Source organism: Gouania willdenowi, chromosome 22, assembly GCF_900634775.1.
Source record: "Gouania willdenowi chromosome 22, fGouWil2.1, whole genome shotgun sequence".
In the NCBI taxonomy this organism is placed as follows: Eukaryota; Metazoa; Chordata; class Actinopteri; order Blenniiformes; family Gobiesocidae; genus Gouania; species Gouania willdenowi.
In genome coordinates this window covers 33,343,129-33,355,167 of record NC_041065.1, presented here as the reverse complement: position 1 = coordinate 33,355,167, position 12,039 = coordinate 33,343,129, and the positions used below count along the sequence as shown (strand labels likewise).

General features: G+C 35.1%; 1 protein-coding gene across 2 annotated transcripts in view; it reads right to left on the bottom strand.

The window, feature by feature from the left end:
• The window catches only part of fndc3ba (fibronectin type III domain containing 3Ba), a 102,479-nt gene that overhangs the window by 65,887 nt on the left and 24,553 nt on the right, over positions 1–12,039 (bottom strand). For both annotated transcript variants that reach the window (XM_028438340.1, XM_028438341.1), the window contains exons 2-3: positions 6,176–6,321; positions 3,819–3,894 (exon numbers count right to left, since the gene is read on the bottom strand). In XM_028438340.1, the coding sequence (XP_028294141.1) occupies positions 3,819–3,894; positions 6,176–6,292 (193 nt within the window). In that variant the 5' untranslated portion in view covers positions 6,293–6,321. The remainder of the gene's footprint in view (positions 1–3,818; positions 3,895–6,175; positions 6,322–12,039) is intronic.

The window sequence follows — 12,039 nt, the reverse complement described above, 5'->3', positions numbered from 1 at the left end:
TTATAAACTCGTTCACTTCATAATTCAAACCAAACTTTGAACACAAATATGAGCTGAGGTTGAAGAAAGACGCTTAGAAGTGAGGCTGGACTGTGAAAGACGTGTGTGTGTGTGTGTGTGTGTGTGTGCATGGACCGCAGTGCAGCAGCTAAACAGAGGTTACTTTATAAAGCTGGTTCCTGCCTGTGCCCTGAGGTCCCTGTAATCTCACTTTTTGGTTACACACACACACACACACACACACACACACACACACACACACACACACACACACACACACACACACACACACACACACACACACACACACACACACACACACACACACACACACACACACACACACACACACACACACACACACACACACACACACACACACACACACACACACACAGAGCTCATTGGTCAAACAATGAGCTCTGAGGTCTGGGTAAATCACATCTAGTCTGTGTTAGAGACGAACCTCCTCCTCCTCCTCCTCCCATTAAACCCAGTGACCTCGTCCACAGAGAGACGCAGCAGAGTGTGTGTGTGTGTGTGTGTGTGTTTCCATTAATGACAAATTTATTCAAACTTGACCTTCAGCTTCCTTTTTAAAAAAAAAAAAAAAAAAAAAAAAAAGGGTTGTTCCATGTCATTGTGGTGGTTTGGAGCTGGAACAGCAAAAATTTACTCAAAAAAACATATAAATCTACAAAAAAAATTCACAAAAGAACAACAAAAGTACACAAATGTACTCTAAAAACACACCAGACGACTACAAATATGCACAAAATTAACAGAAAAATACAAAAACAAGAACAGAAACCGGTCATGTTATTTCAACAAATGTCCCTCCCACTTTCCGTGATTCTTCAATATTCACACTGTACAATTTTAGTTTGATCTGATCAATACTTTATGAGATATGCACAATGTAGTGAGGGGGGGGGGTGGGGGTGTTCTTATATTTCTTCCATGTTCATCTTCCAATATGTCAGTAACTCCATCACATAGAAAGGTAAATATGGTATAGTAATAAGCTCCACCCACTCTCTCAGAATATAGAAATAGATCTGCTATACATCAGGTGGACATGTCAGCTCCTCTAAATAGTCACAGTCAGTGTGTGTTTGGGTCTGGAACAGCAAAACTGGACTCAAAAAAACATTCAAATCTACAAAAAAACAGCCAAAAGGACGACAAAAGTACGCAAGTTTACTCCAAAAACACACCAAACGACTACAAATATGTATAAAACTAACAGAAAAACACAAAAACAAGAACAGAAATCGGTCATTTTACAGTGTTCCAATTAAATATTGAAGGAACAATTGGTAAAAATGTCAGTTTTTTAGGTCATAGTGCTTGAAATGTGGTGAAAATGTGTTGAAATGACACAAACGATGTATTCAGTGAAAGCATTAAAGCACTTTTTCAACAGCTGGATCAGCTCATCAATGATAATAACTGAGTCTAATCTGTATCTGACACACGCCACTCATTGATTTCAAGGTTAAAAATGTAATTACACGCAGTGGGCGGAGCCAAAAAAAGACGACTTTCACTCAACTGAAGCAACAAATAAATAAAAGAACGACAGAGAGAAGAAAATAAAAGCATCGTCCTTTCAAAAAGGTTCAGACTAACCACCTCTGACATCATCAAAGTCAGACTTAAGTCCAGATTAGTTTGGGGAACTCCCGTGTGTGTGTGTGTGTGTGTGTGTGTGTGTGTGTACATTCCTAATCTCTTACAGCGTTTTCCTTTTCCACTTGATGACTCGTCTTCACAGATGTGCAGATAACAACTTGAAATGCTTTGATTGCACTTTCCACATGTACGCTAATATTCCAACGTAGGAAAACAAAAGAGTCAGTGTGTGTGTTTTCATCCTTGGAATTCCCGTTGAAAAGAAAAGTGATTATTTATTTTTCGTTTTGAAATTTAAAACTGAAGATTGAAAAATTGAGGAGAGAGCGAGAAAAAGAGAGGAAAAGAAAAAAAGGGAAAAAAGGAAAAAAGAGAGAAAAAAGAAAAAAAGAGAGAAAAAAGAAGAAAAAAAAATCAAGACATTTTTTTCTCAGCATCAAGAAGGGATAAAGAAAACTTTAAAAATGAGTTAATTTTCATTTTCTGTTTCTAAAAACAAAAGAAACGCATGTTTTTTTTTCATATGGCAAGACAGGAAGTTGCCACCTTCAAAGTAAGAACATGTATTTTTTTTTTGCATTTTCAGAAACAGAAAATTAAAATTAATCGTTTTAAAGTTTTGTTTATTGCTTCTCGACCCTTAAGATTTAAAACCTTAATTTTTTTCTCTCTTTTCTTCCATTTTTTTCTTTTACCGTTTTGTTTTATTTTTTGATCTTTTAACATTTCATTTTAATTCTTAGATACAGAAAAAGAAAATCAACCAATCTATAAAGTTTAGATCATCCCTTCTCGACCCTCAAGAATAAAAACGCCTTAATTTTCTTATTTTAAACTGAAAATCAAACACCCACTCATGTTCTTTATTAATATCCTTCTCTGAACAAAACAATCAACGACTAAAACATGCAACGTTTCCTCTAAACATGCTAACATGGCTACATAAAAACTTAAAGCTCTGTTAATCATGGAAACATAACTTCTATGAATTCATGTTGTGACCCGTGTCACTGCACAACACGAGAAAAAGTGTGTGTGGAAGGAATGCAGACGTGAAGAGGAAAATATCCAGCGTGCCGACACTGGTTTAATCCTCCTGAGCTGTGACAACGTGCACTAATGCATGGATTATAGCAACAATGGATTATAGCTGGAATAAGACAATTACTGCTTTACATTTGGTTTATTTCTTTGGTTTTTTACATATTTTCAAATGGAAACAAACACATCAATGTGAAAACTTTATTTTATGGCATAAAAACTAAGTGAGGCCTAATAAATCATAATAATAAATCAAAGAAAAAGATGTATAAAGTTAGTTTTGATCTCCACGATAAACTGTCTCTTATTGACATTTTTGGTAAAGTTTGGTGCATTGCATTGTGGGATGTGGAGTCCTGTAGATAGATGTATAGAAGTGTTTTTAGGTTGTAATTTTGTATACAGTATTTTCTTGTATTTTGTGAGTCCTTTTTATATTTTGAGTTTATTTAGTGTATTTTTTTTTGTATTTTGTTACAATTTTGTGAATTTTTTGAAGTCATTTTGTCTATTATTGTTGTCCTTCCATGTGTTCCTGTGTATTTTTGTCGTATTGTTTGTATTGTATTGTTATTTTCTATATTTGTGGTTTTAATTTTGTAATTTTTTTCTTTGCATTGCAATTTTGTTGTGTTTTTGTCTGTTTTTGTTTTATTTCCCCATGTCTGTTTTACATGATTCATGAACACTGTATAGAAGTGTTTTTAATTCATTCTTACTGGGATTTCTTGTGTTTGCCCAAAAAACTTCCCAACACATTTCTGATGTTTTCACTGAAAGTTGCAGCGAAATAATGCAGGATGTTTAATATATTTATGTTTATAGGGAACGAACTAGGACAAAAATGGAAAAAAATCACAGAAACAATGAACAATGAAGTAAAAATACTTTGCATCGCCTACAGGACTCCACATCCCACAATGCAAAGCACCAAACTTTTCCTACAATGTCAATAAGAGTGTTTACAGTAGAGATTAAAACTAACTTTTAAACAGAAATTTCAACCTTTTATATGTTTTTTTAGGCATTCTGATCTTCTAATTATTGATTATGAGGCCGACACTTTATCTTTATCGGATAAAATTAATCGTCTCCAGCTGCTTTATGATGAAAACATAATAATTATTATAAAAAGCACTGACCCTGGATGCACTGCAGAGAGCCGTCCTCTGCTCGAATAGTAAACGTCTCCCCAGGGTTGACTTGTACCAGAATCACCTGAAAAAAACAAAACAGAAATAAACATTACTTTCTTGAAATTAAAAAACAGAAACAAAAAATTCCAGATTTTTACTTATCTAATTCATTATTATTATTACTATTTTTTTAATCTATTTTATGATTGTCCTGTCAATACACTTTTATTTGTTTGCTTGCATTTTTTGTTTGCAACATTGAAAATACAATAAAATGTATTATTATATAAAAAATCAAATGGGAAAAACCGATATTATTGATCTTCTGAGTTTCCACCAATCAAAGCTGTTAGATAAGCTGTCTCTCTCTCACACACACACTGATTTGACAGCACACACACACACACACACACACGAGACAAGCGTAACACAATATAAGACACACACACACATTTATGATGACTCTGCACAGGAAACGCGCTCTCCTTACCGTCATGTTCTCCGCACAGAGATTATTGAGGGAGTACACGTGACTGTAGACATGAAACAGGTGACCCTCCATTGCACGCACGCACACACACGCACGTGCACTCAGGCACACGTGCACGTGCACGCACAGAGCTCCATGCGAGCTCTACAGGTGAGCCTCCGTCTATAAACCTCCAGCATCTTCTTCTTCTTCTCCCAGAGCTAAACTAACCTCGCCCTCACACACACACACACACACACACACACACACTCCGTCTACTGCAGCGGCTGCTGTTGCCATGGGAACCCCGACATAGAACAGGGTGACCCGTGTTTCTCACCGACAGAGAAAACCCCCGTATCAGTGGGAGTGATCACTGAGAACGTGATCCTGATCTAATCATCATAAATAGGATTTAAATCAATAAATAATAATTCACATCATTAAGAATGTCATTTTCTGCCTGAACTATTTCAATAAAGATTATTTATGCCTTTTCACAACTCAATACTGTATTTGTGTATAAAGCCAAAGATTTGATTGATTTGATCTTATTTTCTCAACGCGATGAGTGAAAATTACTTTTAATTTGCATCAAAAGGACAAAGTCGAAAATTGAGTTTGAAAGTTTTTATGAAAACAAAAGGAATTAATGAATAATTAATGAAAATTCTGTTTGCAACAAGTAGAAAAGGATGAAACAGAAACAAACACGGAATAATTGAACTGACCAAACAACTGAAAAATAGAGAATGAAGAAAAAAAAAACAGTGAAAATAAATCACAAAAGCATTATTTTGAAATTCTTAAAGTCTTTTATTTTGTAATCAACCTGTTGAACTTTATTATTTTAATATATATGGTTTTGCTCATTTTCTCTGGATGTAAAAGATTACGTCCCAGTTTTTATTGTCGCTAATGATTGAAAGAAAAAAACTGGCTGAGGATGAAGACAGTATTTTTCTAATGTTGTTCTGTTTATTTTCTTTAGTGTGAGTTTAATGTACAGAAAAACTTTTGAATGGAAAGTAAAAAAGATCAGTTCAATTTTTTTCTCTCTTTTTTTGTTGCTTTTTTTTACCATTTTTTCTCTTTTCTTTCTTTCTTTTTAACTTTGCTCTGTTTTTTCCCTTTTTTCTCTCTTTTTCTTTCTGTTTTATTTCTTTTTTGCCTTTTTTCTCCTTTTCTTTCTATTTTTCCCTTTTATTCTCTCTTTTATTTCTGCTTTTCTCCTTTTTTTTTAAATTTATTTTTTTGCTTTTTTTTCTCCTTTTCTTTCTGTTTTTTCTTCTTTTCTCTTTCTTTTTCACCTTTTCTCTCTGTTTTGTTTGGTTTTACGTGGTGACACGTCACAGTAGAATCATCTCCAAACACACAACTTTATTTTACGATTTTATGCTAAATGTGAGGGTGTGAGAGAATTATAATGTTTTGGATCATATCACACATTTTCATGGGATGTTTCCTGTTAAACGAGTAGCTGAGGAGCTAGCTCGTGGCTAACGACGCCCTCAGGACGTTTACGGCGTGATTTCACCATCAACAGTAGTTGAATCTATTTAACATGTCTAGTGTGATTTCAGGAAGTTTAATAAGAGTAAAGTCATCGAAACAGTGAAAGATGATGAAACAGAAACAAAACAGAAATGAATAAAACCCTGAAACTAAAAAAAATGGTATTTTTAAATCTGTAAAACAAACACCTGAACTGTTTCACTTTGTCACTTTCTGTGACACACGTGAACACACCTAAAGTGGTTTCATGACTCATCGTTAACGGTCACCGTTTGGCAGCGTCACCAACGCATACAGAGCACTAAGTGATTAAAGTAAGTTTCTAAACATGACTGATCAAAACACCAGTGTGTGTGTGTGTGTGTGTGTGTGTGTGTACCTGCTGTGCAGCGTCACCGTTAACCATGTGAGGCATGAGAGGGACCTCCCCGTTCAGGAGGGGGGGCGGAGCCAAGTCCAGTGGAATCTGGTCTGTCATCATCATTGTGACGTACATTCATGGAGAAATAGACTGAACTGCCCTACCTGGGAAAGTACAGAGAGAAACAGGTCAGTATCACTGACACACACACGCACACGCACACGCACACGCACACGCACACACAGTTTTTCCACAATAAAAGCAACTCGCTTTAACTTCAACTGTTACCATGAGTAACAAACCCTGATCCTCGTATACTAAGGCTGGGCCTTCAGTTTATTTTTATATTAAATAAGATACTGTATTTAAGTTGAGTTATTTAAAAAGGAAAATAAAAGCTGAGATGCTTCAGTGAAATAACATGTTTGATGTGTCATTACTTCTACTGATTGATGTCAAACCTACAGTAATTTACCAAACGTGAACAAAAACCACCATCAGACACAGAAATACCTTCCACGCATGTTTTGGAACAATATCACACATTTTCTCCAAAAAAACTGCTGAATAAATGTTTCAGAAATGTAGCAAACTGACAAATATGTCAAAGTGTTCTGCACGGGATCATACAAAACTTGTTATACAAATATTTCTATTATAGAAGATGAAGTCACATGATATTATGACATATTTTGAACGAAAATTAACATTTTCATTAAGACTGAATGTGTGTAATTATTATTTTCCCAAAACATGCATGTGATGATATATTCAGTGTCAGATCACAATCTCTGCTTAATTTGGTTTTAAAAAATGAAAAACAATAACTAATAACAAGAATCAAACCTCCACTAAGCCGCTAATCTGATCTTTTACAGATATTGTCAGTTATCTGGATCAATAACGGTACCATGATCAGGATTATTGATCCTGTTCTAATACATTTTGTGTATTTAGATTTTTTAATTGTCCTATGTGTATTTCAGTTGTCATTTTCTTTAATTTTGTATGTTTTTGGAGGCATTTTGTTTATTGAGTTGTTGTTTTGCACAATTTAATGTCATTTTGAGTTTTTCTATTTGCGTATTTTTGTATTTTTTTTTGTAAGTTTATTATTTTAATCATCTTTTCTGTGTTTTTGTGGTCATTTCATGTATTTTTGGGATTTATTTTGATTATTTTACTTATATAATGTGTAGTTTTTTTGGTCCTTTTGCTTGTTTTTGTTTGTATTTTTTGAAGCTTTTAAGGTTTGTTTACATTTAAGGCCTAACAAATTTATTATGTGGGCCCCGGATGTCCTTCATTGCCTTTATATATGAATTGTTCTGGTGTTTCCATGGATACGGTTGATGGTAACGGAGTGGAAAAGAAAAGGAAAAGTGCTAAAAAAACAGCATTTGAACCTGCGTTACAAAAAAACCTCGTTTACTAGAAATCTAGGATTTTTCTGCTTTGTCAAGAAATACACACTTAATATTTCAGTGGATTCATTTTTTTCTTGAAAACAATATATTACAAAGAATCGGGGCCCGGATAAAAATTTTACCAACTATGCCCCAATCATGAACATTTATGTATTTTTTTAAAAAAGTGTTTTTAATCATGTGTTTTGTAAACTGATTGTGTTGTTTTAAGTTGTTTTTTGTTTATTAAAATGTTTTCTTTATGTTTATTAATATGCACCGTCCCTTTTTAAATAAATAAACTTCAAATAAAAGCTGGTTAAAATAAAAATTCCATTTCAGTGAATCCCTTATTTTCTGTCTTCATTCATGGAAAATACATGTTTTTATTCCACTTTAGCTAAAAAGATAGAAAGAATGCATGTGACACACACACACACACACACAGCTGTTAGCGTTGCTCTGCTAACAGCTGTGTGTCTGTGTGTGTGTGTGTGTGTGTGTCCTATATTTCAGCTCAAAGGTCAGAGGATCATCCAGATGTGGTTGATGCTAACGCTACACAAACACAAACACCAACACGCCATCACGCGACCCTTAAAGACGTCTCTCAGCGACTCTTTGAAGGATTTGAACTCAGAGCGTTCGTTTCCCTCTGAGCCCTAAACCGTGCTCCCAGCGCTCCCTGGACATCCTTCACTGGACACAAAAACACACTAAACACATGACTGGACTCATCGCAGACAGACGCTAACGCTAACGCTAACGCCAGGAAAAATACAGAGAAAGCAGGAAAATATGTTGGGATCTTAAAGTGTGGTTCTTTACCCAAACTAGGACAGATTTATTGTCTTTGTGTCACCAGTCAAACACATCAACAACTCAATACAATTACAAAGAGATCTTTACATTTGATCTTTTTCTCTCCCTTTATCTCAGATTTGTTGGTTTTTTAAATTTTTCCTATTTTTTCTCTCTTTTCATTGTTTTTTTCTCCCTTTTTCTCTGTTTTTTTTTATCTCTCCTTTTCTTCTCTTTTTTCCTCTTTTCTTTCTTTTTTTCTTGGTTTTGTTTGATTTTTTTTCTCCATTTTTTCCCCTTTTTTCTCGCTATTCTTTCTTTTTTTCTGTCTTGTTTTTTCATCTAGTTTATTCATTTGCTTCTTCTTACATAGAGCAGGAGTTTATCTCTGTGTTCATCTCAGGGTGTGAACTTACAGTATTGTCTGTATTTACTGAAAGCACTGGGAGAACATGCAATCACACCATCGCAGACAGATGCTAACGCTAATGCTAACGCTAACGTATGTTCTGCCAGGAAAAATGCAGAGAAGGAAGAAAGAAAGAAAGAAAGAAAGAAAGAAAGAAAGAAAGAAAGAAAGAGTTTCTTAAAGTGTGGGTCAAACCCAAACTGGACACTGGACATATTTTACACCATTAAAAAATAATTAAATCAGTTTATTTTTGGTTGACTTTTGCCCTAAAGATGAATCATTAAAACAATAAACGTACTATAACTCATATATAGATCTACAGGGATTCATTTCCTGGTTTGAAAGATGATGATGACAATGTTTTTTTCCAGAGGATTTGTTATTACCAGACACGCACACGCACACGCACACACACACGCACACGCATAGACACACACACACACAGTGTGTGAATGCCGCTAGAATGTAGGAACAAAAAAAAAAGGAGGAAAAATTGAAAAGTTCCACATTGGATTTTGGGGAAATGTTCGACGTGGTTGTAAATGTGTGTGTGTGTGTGTTTCTCTTCAGTGGTTCTCAACCTTTTCAGCCCATTTTTTTTTTAAAACCTCAGAAATGGGTTGTAAATTAAAGTGGATAAAAACAGACAGAAAAAGTGGTAAAAATGGTTCAAAGTGTCAATATTGGAACAATTAATTAAAACTGTCAAATAAAGGGCATGAGAAATGGTGAATGTGGTTAAAATGGCAAAAAATAATCATGAAATATGATGAAAAGAGGTTAAAAGTGACAATATTGGGTCAACATATGTGACATTAGGTCTAAAAGTGGTAGAAAGGGTTTATAAGTGATGAACATGTCTGGAAAGTGGAAAAAATGTGTAGAAAAGTCATTAAATGTGATGTAGAAGTGTCAGAAATGGGAGAAATGTAACAAAAATACTTTTAAAAGGATCAAAAATGGGCTGGTGGTCAACACAACATCTTAAAACACATATTTTCTCATGTGGGATAAACCAGATGTTCACATTTCAAAAGAAAAGGTTGATTCATACAAAAAGAAGAAACACTTGTTCTTCTTTTGCCTGAAACCACAAAGTTTTTGTTTGTGATGTAATGAAAGAAAACAAAGTAAAGTGAGAGAGAGAGCGAGAGAGAGAGAGAGAGAACGAGAGAACGAGAGAACGAGAGAGAGAGCGAGAGAGAGAGAACGAGAGAACGAGAGAGAACGAGAGAGAGAGCGAGAGAGAGAGCGAGAGAGAGAGAGAGAACGAGAGAGAGAGCGAGGGAGAGAACGAGAGAGAGAGCGAGAGAGAGAGAACGAGAGAGAGAACGAGAGAGAGAGAACAAGAGAAAACGAGAGAGAGAGAACGAGAGCGAGAGAGAGAACGAGAGAGAGAGAGAACGAGAGAGAGAGAGAACGAGAGAGAGAGCGAGAGAGAGAGAGAGAGAGAATGAGAGAGAGAGAGAGAGAGAGAGAATTAAAAATAGTTCATAGAAACTTCTCTTTTCAAAATAAAACATTACGTTGCCCTGGATGTTGTTACGCAAAGAAGAGTTCAATCTGAGGGTCACGTGATCAATATTAATTTCAGAACTAGAATAATAACCTGATCAGAGCATTAACACAGGAAAATAAACAAAATGACAACAAAATCACTGTCATTTAATGTGTTTTAATGTCATATTTTAGCATATTTACGTATGTTTTGAAAGTTATTTTGTGTGTTTTCATTGTCATTTTACACATTTCTCTGTCATTATGTATATTTTCCTGTTATTTAAATTGTTTTTGGTCATATTGTATGTGTTTTGTCATTTTTTTGTGTTTTTATTTGTTATTTTTCGTATTTCTATTGATGATTGCTATATATACAGTATCTGTCATTTTGTCTATTTCTTTATTTTTGTGTGATTTTGTTGTTGTTTTACACATTTTGGGGCCATTTTGTGTATTTATATGTATTTGAATAGTCTTTGTATGTTTTTGGTTGTCATTCTATGCGTTTTTTTTTTAACTTTTCTGTCTTTTGTATATTTTGTTGTATTTTTGTGTAATGTTGATCTCTTTTTGTATGTTTCTGGAGTTATTTATGTTTTTTTTGGTTTAAAGACTTGTCCTGTGTGCTTTTTTGGAGATATGTTGTGTGTGTGTGTATACTTTGGAAGTCCTTTTACCTGTTTTTGTTGTTATTCTTGTGTATTTTTGTTGTACTGTCTGTTTTTGATGATATTTCTATATTTTTGGTTGTAATTTTAGGATTCTTCCTGTATTTTTGTGCAATTTTCTTGTCCTTTTCAGTCATTTTGTATATTTTTAGTTTCAATTTTGCATATTTATTTGCATTATGTTGTGATAATGTCCATTTTGTGTGTTTTGGAAGTCATTGTGGATGTTTCTGTTGTTTTTACGCACATTTTTGTGTATTTTTGTGTCTGTTTTTGGAGATATTTTCTATACTTTTTTATTTTCCTGCTATTTTATTGTTTTTTTGTGTGTTTCTTGGGTAATTTTGTGCTTTTACTTTGGCAGACACACAACATTCCCATGTCTGTTTTACATATTATTCATGAGCACATGCACACTACCCTAACCCTCGGTTGTGCTCGATGTGGTGAGTTACAGGATGAAAGCAAAGCATCAAAGCATCGTTGGTGTGTATCAAAGTAAAAACACAGAAACAAACGAGAGACGAGAAAAAGGCACAAAACGAGCTTTCAGTCTCGTCTTCCTCGTAATGGGTGTGTTAAGCATTAAGGAATGCTCTCAGGTGTCAGAGCTCAGAAGTAACTGAATGACTATTCATTACCGCACACACACACACACACACACACACACACACACACACACACACACACTGAGATTGATCCAAGTCCTTTTAAACCCTTCTTATCAGCTGACAACTTAAATCTGTGCTGGCATTTAACACACATGCCTACTGAGGCCTGGGTACGTGTGTGTACGTGCACATCCATTCTCGCACATCCGTGGGTCCTTGTGGGGGGGGGCCATGGGCATTTGGGGGAAGCGTCTAAATATGGTGGGAAAGTGCCACCAACACCACTCTCATTCAGCTCCTGCTCCTTTACAAAAGGTATTCACTCCACTCTCTCTCTCTCTCTCTCTCTGTGTGTGTGTGTGTGTGTGTGTGTGTGTGTGTGTGTGTCTGTGTCTCTCGTCCACTCACCCTGCCTCTAAAACACACAGACTGAGTCTGTACCTTTTCTACAGACGAAGAGAGAGAGAGAGAGAGAGATGGGGGA